This window comes from Lolium perenne, chromosome 3 (assembly GCF_019359855.2).
Source record: "Lolium perenne isolate Kyuss_39 chromosome 3, Kyuss_2.0, whole genome shotgun sequence".
Lineage (NCBI taxonomy): Eukaryota > Viridiplantae > Streptophyta > Magnoliopsida > Poales > Poaceae > Lolium > Lolium perenne.
Window position 1 is genome coordinate 257,182,610 of NC_067246.2, and position 22,228 is coordinate 257,204,837.

The 22,228-nt window shown below is 43.0% G+C and overlaps 2 protein-coding genes and 1 long non-coding RNA gene across 3 annotated transcripts; 1 reads left to right on the forward strand and 2 right to left on the reverse strand.

Moving 5' to 3' along the window:
• The first annotated feature begins 6,599 nt into the window (after positions 1-6,599).
• Positions 6,600-13,395, forward strand: LOC139838577 (uncharacterized). Its single transcript, XR_011755956.1, has 2 exons — positions 6,600-6,715; positions 12,802-13,395. It is a non-coding gene; the product is annotated as an uncharacterized lncRNA (long non-coding RNA).
• Positions 7,063-7,983, reverse strand: LOC127340126 (leucine-rich repeat receptor protein kinase HPCA1). Its single transcript, XM_071828806.1, has 3 exons — positions 7,953-7,983; positions 7,641-7,873; positions 7,063-7,542 (listed from the first exon to the last, which is right to left on the reverse strand). The coding sequence occupies exons 1-3, from the start codon at positions 7,981-7,983 to the stop codon at positions 7,063-7,065; spliced, it is 744 nt and encodes a 247-aa protein (XP_071684907.1).
• A 1,230-nt stretch (positions 13,396-14,625) lies between the features above and the next one.
• LOC127344828 (leucine-rich repeat receptor protein kinase HPCA1) lies at positions 14,626-20,240 on the reverse strand. The gene is made up of 19 exons (XM_051371161.2): positions 20,155-20,240; positions 19,411-19,531; positions 19,263-19,334; positions 19,002-19,076; positions 18,827-18,898; positions 18,572-18,733; positions 18,399-18,473; positions 18,239-18,310; positions 18,069-18,140; positions 17,917-17,985; positions 17,766-17,840; positions 17,418-17,489; positions 17,115-17,249; positions 16,564-17,033; positions 16,330-16,488; positions 15,845-15,984; positions 15,542-15,761; positions 15,215-15,450; positions 14,626-15,123 (listed from the first exon to the last, which is right to left on the reverse strand). Exons 1-19 carry the CDS (start codon positions 20,228-20,230, stop codon positions 14,626-14,628), a joined length of 2,871 nt encoding a protein of 956 aa, XP_051227121.1. The 5' UTR covers positions 20,231-20,240.
• Between the last annotated feature and the right edge of the window lie 1,988 nt (positions 20,241-22,228).

Below are 22,228 nucleotides of genomic sequence, written 5' to 3' on the forward strand. Positions count from 1 at the left end.
GCTTAAAGTAACCTAATATGGGTCAAGCCCATTTATTTTGTCGCTCTTCTCTCTTTATGTTTCTTTCGTGATAGTTTGCCTTGAACATTTGCTTAGCTTTTTCTAAGCAAAATTCAAAATCTATACAAATTCTAAACCAAATAAATTCAAAATCGAACGATTTGAAAAACCGAACAAATTTCAAATTGAACGATTTTCAAAACCGAACAATTTTCAAAATCGAACAAATTTCAAAATTCAAAAATCAAAACAATCAAATCTGAAAATTTCAAACTGAAAAATGTTAAGATAAAAATTTCTAAAATTTCAAAAAAGGTCAAACCTGAAAAAAGTTCAAACTCAAAAAATGTTCAAAATAAAAAAATGTTTAAACTTAAAAATTGTTCAAATTCCAAAAAAAATTCAAATTCAAAAAAAATCAAAATTTGAAAAGTTCAGAAAAACCGATCGGAGGAAAGAAACCAGCAAAACCAGAGAAAAACCGAAAAAACTGAAGAAGAAAAACAAAGAAAGCTGCCCTAGCTAATGGGGCGACCCAGCTCTATCCCACTCTGAGTGGAGAATAGGGATCACCCACGCAGGCGGGGTATAGGCACGCACGGCCCGCACGCACCAAACGGCACGAACGGAGGGGAGAGAGCCTTTTTTTTTTTTTGCGAATCGGAGGGGAGAGAGTCGGAGCGAAGGCTGAAGATGGAAATGCCCTGCCATTCCTAGAGTCCATCCCATCGGGTGACGGTTCGGTATCTGGTGCTCCGTATCTTGGCGATCTCGAGGCAAACCGATCCAGATCCCGGCGAAAATCTCGGACCCGGCGATCGGAGAGTGATCCTAGTCTTTGCTAGTACGACTGGTATTTCCTGTTTCCACGTTTCCACCACAATCTTCTTCCTCGTTGAGATCCCATCCACCAAAATAGCCTTTCACGAGTTCCCTAGGGCTTGTGATCGTAAAACACCTACCTAGGTTTCCCTGCGTCGTCTGTGGGGTTGGTTCGAAGAAAGGACATCTGATGGAAGGGATGGAAGGGATGATGAGGGGACTTAAGCTGTCGGAGGCTGAACTGGAGGGGGTAAAGCTGGGAGGACAAGGGAAGGAAGTGGCAGTACAAGATGAAGATCAAGCAATTGGGAAACTGATGTCGGAGAAACAAGCACATGTAGGGGCGATTGAGAATGCACTAGGGCCGATCTGGTGTCCAATGAAAGGTATTGACTGTAAGGATCTAGGGGATAATGTGTTCCTGTTTACTTTCAAACAGCCTGGTGGGAAGAGGAAGGCGGTGGAGAATGGGCCTTGGATGTTTGACGACGAACTGATGGTGGTAGAAGATTTTGACCCGGCAAAAAATGTGGAGCAGTATTCGTTCTCACATATTCCAATTTGGGTCAGAGTGTATAGGCTCCCGCTGGGGAAGATGAACTTGGAGACTGGGATGCTGATTGGAAATAGAGTGGGTGAGTACATTGAGATGGATGGTTTGGAGAATGGCATGGCCATAGGGAAGTGTTTACGGGTGAAAGTGAAGAAGTGTTTGGCGGAGCCACTAATGAGGGGAACAATGGTGGAAGTAGATGATAAGGGGAAGAAGATGTGGTGCCCGATGGAGTATGAGTATCTCCCTGATTTTTGCTTCACATGTGGTGTCATCGGACATATAGATAAGGGGTGCTCGATTAGGCTAAAAAAGGGTGAGGAGCCGCAATATGGAAAATGGCTCAAATGGGTGCCACCGAAGAAGATAAATCCATTTGGAGCTCAACGTTACTGGTCGGACCCTAGGGGGAGAAGGAACTACATGCAGGGTAGTTCCGAGAGCAAACATGGGAGTGATGCACCATCTTGGAGGAATGAAGCAAGAGGAAGTCTGAAGGCTGGAAAAGGGGAGGAACGCGCGGACAAGGAGGTGATCAGACCACTGAAACTAACAATAAGAGACAGGGAGGGGGAGAAGAAAGATACACAGATGGATAGTGGGGGTAAGAATGCGAGAAAGAATGGGTCCTCTAAAAATGATGGTGCAGAGGGACAGAAGGAGGAAGAAAAGATAGTGCAAAACAATGGAAAGGGGGAGATGATAGTGGACAGTACAAAAGCACAACAATCTACCAAAGATGGTGACCAGGTAAATGAGGCACCAAAGCTGAAACACAGAGGGGGAGTGGAGAAGGCTGGTAATATGGGGTGCGGGGGAGCAATTGAGAAGAGAGGTTCTTTTAAAAGAATCCAGCGTGGTGGTTCGGCACAAAGAAAGGACAAGGTGGGAGGGGCAGGAGCTCGAAGGGAGAGGAAGAGAAGGGCAAATGAGATGGCTGTAGATATGGAGATTGACAAAAAACTAAGTTCAGCTAAGAAAAGAATGGTTATGGAGGAAGCTGTAGGCAACCAATTGGTGGCAAACAAAGCGATGCGAAATTTGTCGGAACAGCCTGCAGCCACCAATGAAGCTATGTGGATGGAATGGCCGGGGGTTGGGGAACGGGCCGGCCATTCGTGGGCTTCTGAGTTTTCGGAAGCAGGTGGATCCCGATGTGTTGTTTGTGTGTGAGACAAAGATGACAAAGGAGAAGATTGATTGGCTACGGTGGAAACTAGAGATGCCTAATATGATAGTGAAGGACTGTGAGGGTCAAAGTGGGGGGCTGGTTATGTTCTGGAAGAATGGCTTCAATGTAAAACTCTTTGGTTTTGTCTCTCGGTACCATATTGACACGGAGATTACGGAGGATGATGGCTTTGTTTGGCGTTTTACCGGTATCTATGGGGAACCGAAGACAGAATTGAGGGAGAACACATGGAGGCTGTTGAGAAATTTAAAGCATCAGAACAACAAACCGTGGCTCTGTGTGGGGGATTTTAACGAGATCTTACATTCGTGGGAGAAAGAAGGAGGAGCCCCAAAGGCACAGGCGCAGATGGACAAATTCAAGAGTGCGTTGGAGGATTGTGAATTGGATGATTTGGGCTTTGTGGGAGATCCTTTTACATGGAGAAACAACAGTCGCACGGCTGAAAATTATATCAGAGAAAGGCTAGACAGAGCGGTGGCAACACAATCTTGGCGAATGAGGTTCTCGGGGTTCAAGGTTACAAACGGAGACCACTATCACTCGGATCACCGTCCCATTATTGTTGATACACATGGAATAGTGAAGACAAGGGTTGGTCCGACTCGGGGCCAGGCGCCTAGGTTTGAAGCTCGTTGGCTTGAAGAGGAGGCTTGTAGGGGGATTGTGGAGAATGGATGGGAGAGGGAGGTGGCTCTGAATAATAGAGGAGTGACGGGGGCAGTACAAGGTGTCCTAAATGATCTATGTGATTGGAGCAGGAATATTCTGGGTGATCTAGAGAAACGAATAAAAAAAACAAAACTGGAGTTAGAAGCCTGGAGGAGGAAGGAGATCACATGTGAGCAGGTGCATAAGGAGCAAGTACTACGGTTTAAACTGAGCAGATTAGAAGAACAAAGGGACCTGTACTGGAAGCAAAGGGCACATGCACATTGGATGAAAGATGGTGACCGTAACACAAATTTTTTTCATTCCTTTGCTTCGGAGAGGAAAAAGGCAAACAGAATCTCGAAACTGAAGAAGGAGGATGGAGGGGTGGTGGAGGAGGAGGAGGCCATGAAAGAGGTGGTAACTAATTATTTTTCAAATCTTTTTACCTCATCCACAGGTACACGTATGAGGGAGGTTTTGGATCGTATTGATCAAAGAGTATCGCCGGAGATGAATGACATGCTCTGTAAAGAGGTCACCGGCGAAGAAGTGAAGGAGGCCCTGGAGAGCATTGGTGATTTGAGGGCTCCAGGACTAGATGGCATGCATGCTCTGTTTTATAAAAGGTTCTGGGATGTTGTGGGAGGGAAAGTTACAGAGGAGGTGCTCAATGTGCTCAATGGAGGACCAATGCCACCAGAGTGGAATGACACTTGTATTGTTCTTATCCCGAAAACAACAAATCCAGATTGTATGAAGGATTTAAGGCCCATTAGTTTGTGCAATGTTGTGTACAAGTTGGTCTCCAAGATTCTTGCAAATCGGCTCAAAGTCATACTTCCAGAGATCATTTCACCGAACCAAAGTGCGTTTGTACCGGGAAGACTTATTACAGATAATATCCTGTTGGCATATGAGTGTACACACTTTATGAAGAGCCGGAGAAGAGGGACTGATGGTTATGCAGCGGTAAAACTCGACATGAGTAAGGCTTATGATCGAGTAGAATGGGATTTTCTGGAAAACATGATGAGGAAGCTTGGTTTCGCAGAAAGATGGATAGGGAGAGTTATGCTATGTGTGTCTACAGTAAGCTACCAAGTGCGGGTAAATGGAGCTCTAACGGATGTCATTATACCGCAAAGAGGATTACGTCAAGGGGACCCTTTGTCGCCATACCTCTTTCTTCTGTGTGCGGAAGGATTTTCGTCTTTGCTCAATAAGGCTGAAGTGGAAGGGAAGTTGGAAGGAATTAAGATTTGTCAAGGTGCCCCAAGTTTTAACCACCTTTTGTTTGCAGACGACTCGTTGGTACTTATCAAAGCTAATCGTGAGAGTGCCAAATCCCTGCAAGACATACTACAACTTTATGAGGTTTGCTCGGGGCAAACAATAAATCTTAACAAATCTTCGGTGATGTTCAGTGAGAACACAAGGACTTTGGAGTGGCACAGAGTGTTGGCCGAATTGGGGATAAGCGCTGAGGCAAAGACTGAAAAATACACAGGGTTACCGGTCTATGTTGGCAGATCAAGGACCAAAACGTTTGAGTACTTGAAAGATAGAATATGGAAGAGGATCCAGGGATGGAAGGAGAGGATGTTATCCAAGATGGGGAAGGATATATTAATAAAAGCTTGTGCACAAGCAATTCCCACGTTTGCCATGTCCTGTTTCGACTTAACAAAAACTTTGTGTGAGGAGATGAGCATGATGATTTGCAGATTTTGGTGGGCGCAACAAGATAAGGAAAATAAGGTTCATTGGTTGCGTTGGGAGACGCTGACTAAACCAAAATCTGAAGGTGGTTTGGGGTTTCGGGATCTCTATGGTTTCAACCTAGCCATGCTCGCCCGTCGTGGGTGGAGAATGCTCACCACACCTGACTCTCTATGTGCACGTGTGCTAAAGGCGAGATATTACCCAAACTCCTCTATTCTGGAGGCTGCTCCCCAAGGAGGTATCTCTTACTCGTGGAGGAGTATATTGAAGGGCATTGCTTTGTTGAAGGATGGACTGATTTGGAGAATTGGTGATGGGACAAATGTCAACATATGGACTGACCCATGGTTGAATAGAGAGGGGAGCCGGCAACCAGTAACACCAAGGAGACAATGCCTAATGACAAGGGTCAGTGAGCTCATTAATCCAAATACAGGACAATGGGATGATATTCTGGTACGTGAAACTTTCTGGGAAATGGATGCAAAAGTTATCCTAGCTACACCAATTCGGGAAGATTTTGAGGATTTCCTTGCTTGGCACTTTGATTCAAAAGGAATTTTCTCAGTAAAGTCGGCCTATAGAATCTATGTGAAAAGGAGAGATGCAGACACTAGCTCATCATCAGTACAGGGGGAAGAGAGAATGCACTGGAAGAAAATATGGGATCTGCCTTGTCTGCCCAAGATCAAACAATTTGTGTGGAGGTTGGCACACAATAGTCTTCCGCTGATGACGAGTATTAAGAGAAGAGGCATAGAATGTGACACAGTGTGTGTGTGTTGTAAAAGACTAGATGAAGATGGCGCTCATTTGTTCCTGAAGTGCAAAGAGATGAAAGAGTTGTGGAAAAAGATTGGTATGCCTGAACTACATGATCAGCTATGTACCTTCGAGTCACCATCCGATGTCATCCAGCAAATTCTTGTACTCAATGAAGAAAAGAAAGTCCTAATTGTGTGCATGCTACGCGGTGGTGGCACAAAAGAAACAAACTGAATAAAGAGGGGAAGATCATATCTACTGAAGCAGTCTGGAGGCAGGCTCAATACTGGGCTTCAGAGTGTTTATTTTACTGTCGGCAAGGGAAGAAGGAGATGCAAAAACCTGCTGTTTGCTGGAACAAACCGGAGGAGAACATGCTGAAGATCAATACCGATGGTGCGTATAATGCAGATACCAATCGAGGTGGCTGGGGTTTTGTGATCCGAGATTCTTACGGCGATGCTAGGGGATCAGGAGCGGGCGCTGTGACTTATGCGGGAAGTGCTTTGCACATGGAAGCACAAGCATGCTCGGAGGCGTTGCACGCAGCTGTGCAATGGGGCATGGTGAATATTACTCTCGAGACAGATTCTTCGATCCTCGCTCGTGCCTTACAGAATAAGGACTACGACCTGTCACCTGAAGGAGTTATCTTCCGCGACATCCGAGCTTTCATTCGTTTAAATTTTTGGTCTGTTGATGTTACTTCTGTACCTCGCACATGTAATAAGGTTGCTCATCTGATTGCTGCCTATGGCGCTCATCAGAATGCTGAACGGCTTCTATGGCCGGAAAATGTACTGGATGATGTAAAGGGTCTAGTGGCCAGCGAATCTGCTGTGCCAAATTAATGGAATCATGGGTTCCAGGTCAAAAAAAAAAAAAAAAAAAAGGCTGAAGATGGAATGGCGAGGAGGCCAACCCTCCGAAGCGCACGCGCACGCGCGCGGGCACGGCCACGGCCATCCGCGCCGCCGCCGGCCGCGTCCGCCTCCCCGCCGGCCCAGGTTCGTCCGCATTTCCCCACCCCTCGCGCTCGTTGAAACCCCCGTCCTGCCCTAAGTATCACGTCCCGTCCAAACGGTCCCTTAATTCCAAGCTACACGTTTCTGCGATCTAGCATCACGAGTTTAGACCAGCTTCGATTCGTTTGCTTTTCTGAATGTCAAGCGACGTGAATCCGCCGTCAATCGTTGGTAACCAGGCATTCCGAGCTATGGTCAGTATTTGTTGGGGGAATTTGCAAGCTGCAACCATTCATGAGCAAAAATGTCCATAACAGAAGTAAGGGTCAGGTAAACCAGTGCTCGATACACACAATCAAGAGTAGCAAAAAAAAGCGTGCAGGGAACTTTTATTGCCGCCTTCCACGGTGAGCGAGTTGTTCTGATATGCCGCCGCTGCCACTGCTGCTGCTGTTGCTGTATGGCACTGCGGAGGCTTGCCCTGCCCCTGTGTGCTCGAACTCTGTGACAGACGAGGCAGATGAACTCAGCCCCTCGTTGTGGATCATCGTCTCGATTTCCTTCACCACCGAGCCCATCGTGGGCCGTCTTGAAGCCGACTCCTCCACGCACTCCATGGCGAGCTGCACGAACCTCCTGAACCCGGCGGACTTGGCCGCGTCGTGGATAGCCGGGTCGATCGTGCCCTGCAACCCGTAGTAGTCGTGGTCGTTGGGATCTATGGCCACCCTGAACTCCCGGACGATGTATGTGCCCTTTGATATGGGCAGCCTGGCGCTCAGTAGCTCGAGCATGACCACGCCGAAGCTGTACACGTCGCTCTTCTCCGAGAGCTGCTGCGTCATGTAGTACTCGGGGTCCAGATAGCCCTACAAAATCCAATGTGGCCATCAATGACAAGAGTAACCAAGTAGATCTACGAAAGGACTAGTTTTAATCAGTAAACAAAGGTAGGCAGAGCATTTACAAGTGTTCCTTTGACTTGAGTAGAAACGTGGCCCTTTTCGGTGTCTGCAACTAGCTTTGATAGACCAAAATCAGCAACCTTTGCTTTAAGATTGTCGTCCAAAAGGATATTTGTCGACTTGACGTCTCTGTGGATAATGGGTGGATCGGCGAGTTCGTGAAGATACGCTAGTCCTCTGGCTGAGCCAAGAGCAATCCTGAGCCTCTTTTTCCAGTCCAGGTAGATTCCCCTTGCTTCATGAAGATTGAAAGTTGTGAAGGAAAAGAAACACAATAGTACTTACTTTAGGTACATGAACTATGCTTTGTATACATACCTTGCAAGTTCTCTCGCAGTGTACCATTGGAAACATATTCGTACACCAGCATCTGCTCCCCTTGTTCATAGCAAAATCCTATCAGGCTTACCAGGTTCCTGTGATGAACTCTGGACAGCAGCTCAATCTCAGTCTTGAACTCCACCGCACCTTGCTTTGATCCATACTCTGCTCGTTTTATCGCAACACTTGTTCCATCTGCAATCGTTCCCTTGTAAACCTTTCACATGAGGTAATTCGTTAAATTAGTTGTATGTGTAGATATTCTCTGAAGAATGCTAATGCATAACTAGTTCGTTATTTACCTTTCCATAGCCTCCTGATCCTATTTCATGATCTTCTGAGAAATTTTTGGTACAGTTCTTCAGTTCATCAAAAGAAAAGAACCTTGCTCCTTTGAGCTGTGGAGCACCTCCACTATCTTTTTGTGCACCTCCCCATGAAGCTTAAATTTGAATGTGCATGTAGTAAAGATCATTAAAATTTCGACAATCTACAAAGTTTTTCAGTTTTCCTGTTATTACTGCGTGTAGGTATTTGATAGCTAAGCGTTTGTTGCTGTAACCATTTTTATAAAGGGTTTGCAAGCTTAGGCATGTAGCAGTAAAGTTAAATAAGAAGGAACCCTTGTTTTGTGTTATGATGTGCTGTCTATCTTGTTTCCTATGTACAATCTTTGTCAATTCTTGTAGTATATTTTGTCATGTCTCAGGTAGCATTACAGCTGCATAGTTGGAATCGTAATTTTATATTCTTCGGAACCTTACCGAAAGGATTTTCCCGTCCTGATGATGATTGCACTGCCCTTTTCTTTCGTAGTACAGCAAATATCGCCACATAAATTAGGGCAAACATAAAAATACCACAGGCTACTGCAGTTCCAGCCACAGCGCCTTTGCTCATTTGAGATTTTCCATTGCCACCACCATCTGAGACAGGGCACCAGTGAATTTCTTACGTAAACATAAACATAATTTACATTGATAATATGTTAATACCTGCGAATGGGGCATATGGATCTGCCATGAAGTAATAAGGTCCGAAAATGGGTGGTGCCTTGTAAGTTTGGCTACTAATTTCAGAGCCAATGCTTATTACATCTGACAGATTGAACGATGTCCCAGTCGCTGGAAAGAGGCTCACTTTAACTTGGAGATAGTCCTCACTGCTGAAACGGACATTAGAAAGGGAAACTGCACCAGGGCGTGGTGCCAGCTGTTTCCAGAGGCTAGTTTCTAGTAGCTGAAAAGTCGCACTGTCGCTCAGGTCAGCGAACGATGGTGCTCTGAAGGTCATGTTACCCGTGTAAGGATAGGCACAACTGCAAGTTGCAGGGTCTACACTTTGATCACTGGAACATGAGGTTGTACCACATTTGGTTAAATTAGTGGTGTATGGTACCAGGTTCGCTTGCTGAAGGCTGCAAAAGAATTTGTCCGAGAATTCTGAATCCAAGCACACAGGATTTCCCACAAGTCTGCGAATAGGTGAAAAAGCAATGCCAGTGAATAAAAGGAGGAGAAATGTGTAGACCTTGGTACTAGAACATGCAGGTACTGCTCACACTAGGGTCTGGTTGTAGCTTTGTGTTATATTGGCATCAACTATACGATTGTTAAGGAGATTCACGATCTTCAATTGTTGGGTGATGTTCCCAGTCATCTCAAAGCTTCCATTCAGCGCGCTATTTCTTAGTATACTGTCTGATCAGTGAAAAAGTTAGGAAAATATGAGAAACTTATATGCTCTGTAATTTAAGTTATATGATGCCAGAGAAATTACACTTGCTGCAGTTGGGGCAAGGTGAAGAGCTCTTTGGGAACCTTGCCGGAGAGTCCTCCGTTATCTATTGCTCTGCATATTGAGGTATCAAGGTAATGAACAGTTTTTTGAAGGAAAAACATATCACTGACTAATGACTACAGTGAGGGAAATATGAGATGATCAATAGGTCATAGTATTTGTGTACTCACACTGAAACAAGAGATGTTAAAGTCAAGAACCAGTCTGGTGCTTCTGATGGATCGAACAAATTGTTGCTTAAATCCCTGGGTGTGCAAAGAAAATTCATCAGTAAATCAGAAGAACAGTCTATATCATAGGAGCATACAGAAAAGAACTGATTTTTTTTCTTTTTTTTTTCAACAAGGAGAACGAAGCCCCAGCCTGAAAAGAACTGATGCAGAAACTTACACCACATTTAGTGTGTTCAGGCTACTGAGATCTGGCATTGTTCCACTCAGCTGGTTGTTTGCTAAATTCCTGAAGAGAAAGAATTGCACCTGATGAGATAAACATCTAACTCAGTGTTGGTCGTGGGTGATCACAGTTCACACCACTTACAGGACATTTAGGTTGACTAGGTTACTGATGTTGCTTGGAACTTCTCCTGTGAAGTTGTTCTTATCTAATCGGCTACAGAAAACACAAAGGAGGTCAACAATAGCAACTACAATATGTTGGAAGAAACATGTTGCCCTTATACTTACATGATTTCAAGGGTTGTGATGTCACCAAGCTCAGCAGGGATATGACCAGATAATTGATTGTTGTCAAATAATCTGATGAAGATCAGCAAAGTAGTCAGTATAACATGTGCAGTGCTACTGACAATAATAATTGGTACTTTCTTACATGTGTTCGAGGCTCATGCTAGAGTTGAAGAGGCCAATTAGATTACCATTTAGCTGATTCTTATTGAAATGGCTGTTGATAGATCAGAAATAAAGATCATTATGGTATGAAAATGAAAGTGACTTATAATACATAGTGGTTATGCATTCTTTACTCGGGCTGAAGGAAGAAATGTTAGAGGGTCTTACAAATGTTTCGCTTGTGTAAGTAGGTCAAGTCCTGGAGAACCACTAGAGGAAACTGGAATCGGTCCTGAAAACTGGTTATCTGCCAAATCTAGCATATGGAGGTTTCTGAGTAGGCCAATCGATGCAGGAATTTCCCCTGTAAAGCTGTTTGAGTTCAGCGCCCTGAAGAGAAATTGTTGCAGAGCAAATTTAGTTCATTAGTTCAACCAAAGTAGCAGCAGAGCTTAGGCACGAATGTCAAATTATGATTAAGGTTTTTGTTAATAGTTCTTACAGGAAGGAGAGCTGCATCAAGTTTCCTAAGTGTTGGATGCCTCCTGTGAAGCTACAGCCGGATAAGATTCTGAGAAGCACAGCGCAGTAGGGTAGGTCAGTGATTGCTGTATGCCAGTTATGGAAGATAAGGATTTTCTGTAAGGGTCATGCAGGCATACAGTGTTGTAAGCTGCCTGAGATTCCCAATTGCAGCAGGCAGTGGGCCACCAAGACCAGCGTTGAAGGACAGGTCCCTGCAAGCACCTTAACGTATGAGCAAAGACAGTATATTGTATCTTATTGAGGTAAATTAGCTTTTTTTCGCGAAAACGCAAAAGCCTTGCGTTTCGATGCATTGATAGAAAAAGAAGGTTATATGTACAAGTCCGAGGACGGACGAACACCACGCTGCACAACTCGACCCAAGAACAGAAAAATAGCTAATCTAGGGGAGCAAAATGCGCACGCCTCGAGCGCCCGCGTCCGCCCATTGCCGCGCCTCGGCAACTATGTCGTTGAACAGGGTTGTCATTGAGGTAAATTAGCTACAACCTCTATTCCTAAATATAAGACATTTTGTTAGTTTAAATTGAACTCCCAAAACGTCCTACATTTAGGAACGGAGGGAGTAGTTCTTTTTTCTGAACTTGCTACAGCTGAAGTCTTTTCTGTTAATGCCTTTTTTATACTAATCTAGCTGAATTCTTCTCTTTCAAAATGTTACAAGCTCTGTAACTTTACAATCTGGAAACAATAAGGCAGGCTATGGTTTTTCTTAAGCAGTCAAAATCTGCAGAATCTTTTGATATGCTCCAATATTTGAAGTGTACTCTTTACTAGTGACGACTGATAAACTTCAAAGACTTGGGTACAAAACTCACAGGTAAACAAGCTCACTGAGTTGGTCTATGCTATCGCTTAATGTGCCTTGAATATTAATGCCTGAGAGCCTCCTGAAAACATGGATGTCAAAGTTAACTGGGTGATAGGTGAAACTAAAACATCATTAGTTAATACTCACAGTGATGTCACCCGCCCTTTGTCGCACAGAACCCCATCCCAATCTGTACCACATGGATCATTTGATGCTTTCCAGCTTGGTGGGAAGTTCTGCCATCCGCTGACGAAAGACAGGAGCGCAGCCACTGACAATTTCTACCCATATTATTATTCAGGAAATTTACAGAATACCAACTTTAGCTATATTTTCATGTGTGGTGCCATATCTTCCTTTTGTTGTCAGTTGCTCTGCATTGTGCTACTTTTACGTAGGTAAATAAGAAAAAATGTGAACTTGGAGAAAGAGAGAAAGAAGATGATACTGATTGAACTATTTGATACTTCAGTTATATTTTCATTGGGTGGTCCCATATATTTCTTGAATTGTCAATTACTCTACATTGTGCTACTTTTATGCTATTTAATAATAAAATACATGAACTTGGAGAAAGGAGAGGATACTGATTGAATTATTTGACATGGTGGTATGATAGTACTGTTTCATTCTGTACTTGAAGATAAAGATGCGTCAGGCTCAAAAAGAAGATAAAGACGGGCTAAACTATGCCATTTTTTTGGTAGAATAAAGTTGTCTTGTGACTCTTGCCCATACAAGTATAGCAGATAAAAGATGTTTTATCTAAATACTTGTGTGGCTTGCCACCTTCAATTTGTTCAAGCTAGATCTTTCCAAGGGAAGTAGTCTAAGAAGAGAAAAGTACAGAAATTAGGTTTATCATACTTACCATCTTGAGAATCTGTTTCACAGAATCGCCCAGGTATACTGGCCAACAGCATCAACAGCAGCAGAACCTTGCACAATGCCTCCATTCAGAGAACCTATGGGGATCACAGTTTAGGAGCACACAGGGTGGAAACGAACTGCAAATCTGGTTGTGGAAGCTTCTTTGCCAAGAAACCAAATGGAGGAGCTTTGCAAGATGAACATCAAAGCCTTTCTCTTTGAAAGAGTAGGAATAGGTCAATCAAGTTTGCATTTGTTTGAGTATTCTGCATGATATCTGGACCAGCTGCGGATTATGCTGCCACGATGGAGAGAGTTGAGGCAATCGAAAGGCAAGTAAAACAACCAAGTTGCATAAGGATTACTGACTCTTTCATGGGTGTAATTTCTTAACCTTTTCTAGACAGGCTGTTGGTGGCATGTAGTTATCTGGGTACCTTCACGGGTCTAGGCTTATTTTGCTTCGATCTTTGGTGGGTTGATGCAAGTCACAGATTTCATCCAACCAACATGTTTCTTGGCTTGGGTGAATTCAGGATGTTCTGGCACAACTGTTTCTTGGCTTTTCTTGTTTGAAATCTGTTGCTGTGATTAGGTGATTCTTGTTATCGTACAGTATATACTTTCTTGTTAGCTGTTAATACTTACTACTTCCTAGTATTCTTTTTCTTTGGTGCATCATATGTTGGTTGGGACTGAAATAGCAATGCAATGATTTGGAAGCTCGGGTAATGACAAAGTCATTGGTTTGTTCTTCCATTCTTTGTGCAAACGTACTTCCCCACTTTGCCCCTCCACTTAATTTAAATATTTTCATGGGTGAAATTGCTGTGTTGTTATTATTTAGCATGCATATATGTGATATGTTATTTCGTAATCGTTGGCTGAAAGTGAGAATAATAAGTAGGGACAAGAGTTCTCTACTGCTGTTTAAAATGAAAAGTGCAGTGAACATGCACGGTAATAGAGAAACAGGAGTTCTTCTGAATTATTTCTTTGACTGCTTACGCAATCAGAAGAAATAATGGTTTGATATACACAGCTGCAATGCGTCTTCTGAATGCTGTCAGCAGTAAAAAAAACATAGCCGATTGCGAATGGCAACAACTTGCCTCACTCAGACAGGAGCTTAGAGCCATTCCTGCAATCCCCCCATCGCCTCTTGCGAACCCAAAATGGGGGGTAGGTGAGAAAAATGGTGCTCATCACTCCCCCCCCCCCCCCCCTGTTATCTATCCCTTCTTGGGGGTGCCCTCCCACCCCAATTGAGCTCGGCGGCCCCAAGAAGGGATAGATAACAGGGGGGAGTGATGAGTGAGACCAACATATATAGTACATTTGTGGAGATATATAGTACAAAATGTGGAGATACATGTCACATTTTGTACTATTTTTCTCAAGTGTTTTCACAATCACATGTCACATGTCACAAAATGTGGAGTATATAGCATTTTGTGACATGTGAGACCAACATATGTAGCACATTTGTGTACTTACGAGAGACAAATATGGGGCGGGGTGATATTTTAGGGCTTTGCTGGAGTTGAATGAAATACGGGTGAGGAATCTTTTGAGGGAAGACCCAATGTGAAGATATGGGGGATGCATTTTGTACTTAAGTTTTGAATAGAAAAGAGAAGGTCATAAATGGTATTGTCAATAGATCGCTCTCTGCTGTTACATCTTAAGGAAGCGATTTGTTAGTGTCTGCTTATAAAATATTCAGACCTTGTTTTTATCAACATGCATGACAAATAAAAATTGTACGATACATGTCTCGTGTCCTTCTCACTTGGACTATGCAACGATTACAATGAGTAGATACAAGCAAGAACCAAGACATAATACCTACTTTGGTTCAACAGCTGAGTAGGAATATACACTGTTGTAATCAAAAACACTGCTGCTGCTGTCATCTTTCATAGGCAAATGTTCCTCCTGAGGATCTCTACTTATTTCATTTCCAAAATGTTCAGTTGATAAATATGCCGAGTCCAACAACTGTCCCCCTTCATTCTGCATAATGATCTCAAGTTCCTTCACCACATCATTCATTGTCGGGCGGTCAACACCAGACTCTTCTACACATTCCATAGCCAACTGCAGGAATCTCCTGAAGCCAACTAATTTTGCTGAATCCCTGATTGCCGGATCAATTAGGCTCTTCAAGCCATAGTACTCTTGATCATACTGATCTAGCGCAGTCCTGATCTCACGCACAATGTACTTACCTTTCTCTATAGGCTGCCTGGAAGTTATTAGTTCTAGCATGACAACTCCGAAACTATATACATCACTCTTCTCAGAGAGCTGTTGAGTCATGTAGTACTCAGGATCCAAATAACCCTATAATTCAATATAGAAGATGAATTAGCAAGAAATCTTATTTTCCCGATAAAAGGTATGCACTTCTATTATCATTCCCAGAATTACTTACCAGTGTTCCCTTCACTTGGGTAGAAACGTGGCCCTTTTGTGTGTCAGATAATAGCTTTGAAAGACCAAAGTCAGCTACCTTTGCAGTTAGACTTTCATCCAAAAGTATATTGGTTGATTTTATATCTCTGTGGATAATTGGTGGATTAGCAAGTTCATGAAGGTATGCCAGACCTTTAGCAGACCCGATGGCGATCCTAAGTCGCGTCATCCAATCTAAGTGCATCCCTCCTTTACCTGCAGTTAAGCTATAATTAGACCCCACCTTGTTTACGAGCATGCAATAATCCGCAAATATGCGCTGGTAAGTGATAAAGATGAGTATTACCCATCAGGTTCTCCCTTAGTGTCCCATTAGGAATATACTCATAAACCAACATCTGCTCCCCTTGTTCGTAGCAGAAACCAACTAGGCTCACGAGGTTCTTGTGATGAACCCTGGACAGTAGTTCTATCTCATTCTTGAACTCAGCTGCACCTTGCATGGATCCTTGCTGTGCTCGTTTTATTGCAGCCATTTGCCCATTTGCGATTGTTCCTTTGTAAACCTTTGAACAGATAAACATGATATCAGATGCTTCTGCAAAGTAAAACCCATGTCAAATACGTGATTTTACGGAAGTTCAGTTACCTTCCCATATCCTCCAGATCCTATCTCGTGGGTTTCTGAGAAATTATTGGTGCACTTTTTCAGTTCCTCAAATACAAAATATCTTGCTCCTTTCAGTTGTGGCACATCGCCGTTATCTTTACCACCTGCTCCCCATGATGCTGTTGTATCAAACAAGTAACAAGATCAAATTAGGAAGCATGTTGTGACACTTCGGAAATGCTTATGGTTGGTTAGATAGCTTTTGGTTCATATTGCAGGGTTCTGTTAGTTCTTTCGGGTATTTTTCTGGGTGTTTTATGTAACCTTGTGTTCTTTTGACGCTCTGGTAATACAAAATGAAACGATTTTTATTATGAATTTAAGAAAAAAAATGTTTATGGTTATCTTAGTTTTTTTTGGGCATGTGTGGAAAACTGACTATAGCTAATCAGTTTGTATTTAGTATGTATGGTTGTAACATATCTTCCACTATTTGAACTTCCAATGATGAAATGAACTATTACCAAACGGGTTAGTAGTTCTCTCTACTGCCTTCTTGGCCAATTTCTTCTGTCGTAGAGCATATATTGCAACCAGAACAAGGCCGGCAATAAGGACAAAACCAGCAACTGCTATTCCGACTATTACACCTTTGTGCGTTGAGGACTTTTTGTCACTTGGGCCTGAAATGAATAAGTTGTGTAAGATCTGGAGATATCTCAAATAAAAAAGAATACAAACATTTGCAGTGTGCATACTTGTAAAGTATTTGCTTGCTATGAAGCTGTACGGTCCAAACGCAGGTGGAGCTTTGTAAATTTGGTTGACCAAAGTAGAGCTGATTCTTATAACTTCGGAGCGATTGAAGTTTGTTCCACTGACCGGAAAAAACTTCAATGTGAATATCAGAGGAGCTCCTGGACTGAACTGGATATCAGAAAGCGCAACTGATCCTGGAGGCAGGCTAACGTTCTGCGCAAGCGTTGACTCCAATAGTTGGAATATCGTGGGGTTTGTCATGTCAGAAAAGGCAGGTGCTCGGAAGATCATCAAACCCTGGAAGGGGTTAGTGCAAGCGCAGCTCTGTGAAGGGGCTGGATTTGCCAAGTGGTCAGTTGGACATGAAATGGCACCACATGATCCTAGGCTTGTAGAGTATGATACTTGCTGCTTTTGCTGGAGTGTACACGAGCTGATATTGGTGTAGCACGCAGGATTCCCAGTTAATCTGGACGAGAACAAAAAGGCTGGATGAGACCGTGAGATGCATGCCACTTGTACAAGTAGATATCATATGGGGGATACTTACATTAGGCTATTGGTGTAGCTTGGGTTAACTCTAGTCGTAGCGATTTGATTATTTGTCAAATTAACAACCCGCAGTTGTGAGCTGATGATACCACTCATATCAAGTGTCCCTGTGAAAGCATTCTTAGCTAGTGATCTGCATTACAATACAAGTTACAACATCAGAAGGCATAGAATTTTGATCGGGTGTAAATGGAAGTCATGCAACGGTCTATTTGCAACTAAATAAATATAAATTTAAATTGAAACTTCCAGCTAGATATGCTATCAGAGAAAGTTTTAGCTTGAGTATTGAAGGAATTACATTTGCTGCATCTGGGGGAGGCTGAAAAGGGCGCTAGGAATAGTCCCATTAAGTTGGTCGTTTTCCATAAATCTGCAAATTATCGAAGCAGAGTAACAACATTATTTACAATACAACTTTTCTCACGAGAGCGGATTTTGCACACTCAAGGGTTAGTGCAAATACAACCTCATTCATTGATTCAGCCTCGAGATCTGTGCACACAATGTAGATGTAAGGCGAGAGTGCACAGATCTGAAGGTTGTGTAAATGGTCGAAATAGTTTGTACTCAACCGTGAGTGTGCCTAGGCTTATTCCCTTACTAAATCCACTTAGTGTTCACTTTATTAATCCTCAATACAACTTACATGGTGTTCAGGGACGTCAATGTTGAAAGCCATTGTGGTGCTGGTGAACGTCCAAAATTGTTGTTACTTGTGTCCCTGTTTGGAGAGAAAACATTTTTTAACGCAGCAGAAGAATCAATAAACTTAAGCGTTGATATGTTTTAAATCTTACACATAAGTGAGATTAGTTGCATTGGTGAGGTCTGGCACTGTCCCGTTCAGTTGGTTGCTTGCTAAGCTCCTTCAATAACCAATAAATATTTTGCAACGTCATTTCCAAGGAAGAGGAATACTGCTTGATATTCGTTAATGGTAGTTACTTACAGTTCCGTCAGGTTAGGCAGGTTGCCTATACTTTTAGGTATAGGACCACTGAATTGGTTATGGTCTAGGCGGCTGAAACAAGTTCATTCAGCAAAAAAAAAAGTTAATGAAATTGTGCAGAAGGGAGCGTGAAACAATGAGAAAACATTATCAGGTATTCAGGTTTGTACATGATTTGAAGCGTTTTCACAAGTCCAAGAGATTCCGGGATTGATCCATTAAATTTGTTGTTGTCAAGTATCCTGACAATGATCGAGAAACTAGTCAGATGATATGATCATAAGAATGAACAGAGGACATTAGTAATTGCAATGAATACACACTGCTTACACATGTATGAGGTTCATACTGGCATTGAAAAGACTGCTGTTTATTGGGCCTGTCAACTGGTTCTCGCTAAAATGGCTGTTGATGTGGATGGATAGATAAGACAATAACACATTTAAGCAGTGCGTATGATTATTCATTTTATTCTAGAGCTGGTGCAACATCTGAGTACTTACAAATGGTTTGCTTTGACAAGTTTATCCAACCCGGGGGTTGAATTTGTTGAAACTGGGATTTGCCCTGACAGTTTATTGTCCGACAAATCCAACCAAAAGAGATCCGTGAGAAAGCCAAGTGCGTGGGGTATGCTGCCAGTGAATTTATTTGAGTTTAGGGCCCTGTGTGAGAGCAATTTGTTAGTTGACCTTTATCATCTCACGAACCGAATAATCTCATTGAAGATCTTTCTTGAAATTTCAGTGAATTCTTACAGGAATGTTAGCTGTCTTAAGTTGCCTATCTCTTGTGGAATGTTACCAGTGAAGCTGCATCCAACTAAAATCCTGAAAAGCACACACGATATGTCAGCCACCCCCAGTATTTTCGTTTGGCCCTTCCCACAGATCCCAAAGAGGAGTAATGTTCTTGTATGGTCGCTGTTCTTACAGAGTTGTGAGCTGCTTCAGATTTCCAATATTCGGAGTAAGTGGACCTCCAAGACTTGGATTGTTAGACAGATCCCTGCATGTAGTTCATATCAGTAGCCTTAAACATATCATGGTCTAGATATCTAGATAGTTTTGCAGGTTCTAGCATCCCGTTCCTGGAGACCTATCTGTTATAGCATGGTTTTGCTGAGAAAAGAACTGAAGTTTCTTATTATGGGATGAAGGAAGTTCTTCTAAAACTGACGAAGGAAGGACTTACAGATAAGTCAAAGCAGAGAGTTGGTCTATGGCGTTGCTTAATGTGCCTCCAATATTCATGCTTGATAACCTCCTGCAGACACCAGGTTTCAGCAGATTGTTTGTTGATAACAGAAGTAAAAAACATGACACATGAGTTCAGCTCTCACACTTCTGTCACTCTCCCATTAGAACAGGAAATTCCATCCCAGGAGGTGCACGGATCGGTCGATCCTGTCCAGCTTTGCGGTTCATCCTGCCAATTCCTCATCAGGGCTTGTAGTGCGGCAACTGTAGAATTGGTAAGCTAACATTAGAGAGGCGCTTTTGTAACAACAGCTCTGGTAGCTAATCTATTTCCTTCCATGGATTCTTATCATCCATTGATATTATTAGTATGAGAGGCGATGAAAGTAGCATTTTAGAGAAATCAAGATAAGTCTTGATCCAAGAGAGGATGCCTTCTTCTTTGAACTCTCAGTTGAACTGGCAGGAAAGAAACATTGTTTCAGTTTCAGTTGTTTTTAGCATGGGGTACCTATTTCTCTGTGCATTCACACGACCTTCTAAGTTTGTTTGATCTGGACAAGTGTGGATTTGATCCATTTACAGGTTTATTTTTGCACAACACATGGCATAACAAAGTGAATATAACTACCCCAAGAGGCTTACGAGTTATTACTAAAAAGCTACCGAATTCAAGAAAAAAATAGAAACATAATCTTCATGGTACCGACTACCGCGATGCTGATCTTATCTCTGGACATTCATGTAAGGAATAAATTATGCTCCCGGCTGAACTAATCTGACTGACCTTGCTCTCAGGCGAGCGGCTGCTCAGTGAGCAACTTTTCCTGAAAAGAACACAACTTTTTTCTGATAACCAATTGGAAGAACAAATGATTACGGCTTACCATCTTGGGAGTTGGTCTGGCTGGCGCATGACCGGAGTCCCACCAAGAGCAAGAACAGAAGTAACACCCGCTGCATCGCAACTCCGCTTCGGCGTCCTGGCCTCCACGGCAAATGAAGGTCACACCAAACCAGAGCCAACCTGAGTGTATGTTCCTGCGGGAGAAGTCTACCCGAGGGGCAAGATCATGGAGGAGCTAGCAGCTACCGAATGGCGCAACCTCCTTCCTGAGGTTTATTATCAAGGCTAGGCAAAGAAAACAGCCGTTCAAACAAAACCATCTCATATATATCTAGCCTCGAGAGAGTTTCTTATCAGGCATTGCCTGTGGGACTGCTTACCAGGTCCAAACAACAGATATGCGCGTGGAGTAGAGACGCGCGCGCACAAGGTTGTTGGTGGCCTTAGGACTCGAAAAATGAGTCGTAGCAAGAGCACAATTGGACTGATCAAAAGGTGGGATGGTTACTCTTGAGTTAATAAGGCCTTGCCTGGGCAGCACCTTATGCATTTCTGCTTCTCAGCATTGGTCCAGTCGTAACTTTGGCTTTTGGGTGGTTTGGTGTTTCTGGGTTTTGTACATTTTCTGTCCACATCATTGTGCTGTTAGTTAACACAAAGATAGACCTGGTACGGCCGTTGTAGGTTGGATTTTATGTACTGTGTGCTTGGCCCACACGTCAGCCGCTGGATCGGCTGCTCAGCTGCTATACTTGACAGTTCTGTTTTCGATTGGGCAGGTGAAACCTATATGAATATGAATCTCAGGTTGAATATGGCGTCAGAGGACGAGGTTCGTAATGAAATAAAATGGCGTCGTGGTATAGATTAAGCTAAATATGCTTTGACCCCTGGATCTTCGATGTGGGTTGTGTGGAGTTGTTTCGATCTTTGTTATACTCTGCCGTGTGTGGCTTTATTAAGTTAAATTTGGGCTCGTCTTGAGCCTACCGTCTAAAAAGCTAAATATGCTAGGAGTTCCCTTGAAACACAACTGCAAATGCCCGCTGTATTCGTCGCGAGACAGCTTAATGTAAAATGAGGCAGGACGGCAACCATTTGGACCTTACCTTCCCATCATCTTTCCTTTGTCGCCATTGCTGAAAGCCTTTGCAGATTAAAAATGCAGAAACGTTGTGATGCACGCGTGACGTAGCAAATGCAGGCGAGGCAGACAATGAGGCAAGGCCAGAAGATATTCTAGAGCAGGGAAAAGAAGATTGTAGTCAGAAAGATCCTTGCGCGTGTGGCCAAATTAACTGAGAGCCGCAGGCCGATGATTGATTGATTACTCGCGGTAAACGCTTTGTCTTATTATCAACTGTTTTAGCAGGATAACTGCAGTGTGAATGATGCAAGGACGAGAATACGAGATAGATGACTCAGACCTGAAGCCACTTGGTGGCTTGGTGCCAATACGGCAGCGCACACGTCTTCTGAGCATCTGACTCGCATCTTGGCACGAGTGCATTGTTCAGTTAAGTGGAGTCTACCTTGTCTGAGCGCACACGCCGTCCATTCTAGTCATTTAGAAGAAGTATGAAATGCAGTTTATTTAGGAAACTTATTTGGTGCCAATAAGGTGTCAAAAGCAAGAAACATGTGTTGTTTACTTCTTCTTGTGGTATCTTTAGAAGTTTTGTTGGAAATCTCACAGTGATAGTTCTCCCAAGCATGTGAACCAGTTCAATGTTTTCAGTGGCAGTTCTCTCGCAAGTACCTGAACCAGTTCAAAGGGAGTGGGTAGCTCATGAACTCTTCCTAAGATGGAAAGTGTGACCGAATGTCGATCTGACAAGTTTTAGAACATGTCAAACACAAACTTATAGTACTATATAAAGACACACGGTCGCGCACGCTCGAAAATGGTGATTTTTTTTTTGGTCCATTCTAGTTTCAGCGTGCTAATAGCTTCAAGATTGATGTCGGACGGTTGCCGAGGATTTTATTGATTACCAACAATGATTATATCGTTCATAAAACTACTAAGCAGAAAACTAGGGGTTTCATCTAATTACAAGAAGTTGTATTACTAAAAGTAACTCTATCTAGTTCATGAGCAACCTGATTAGCAT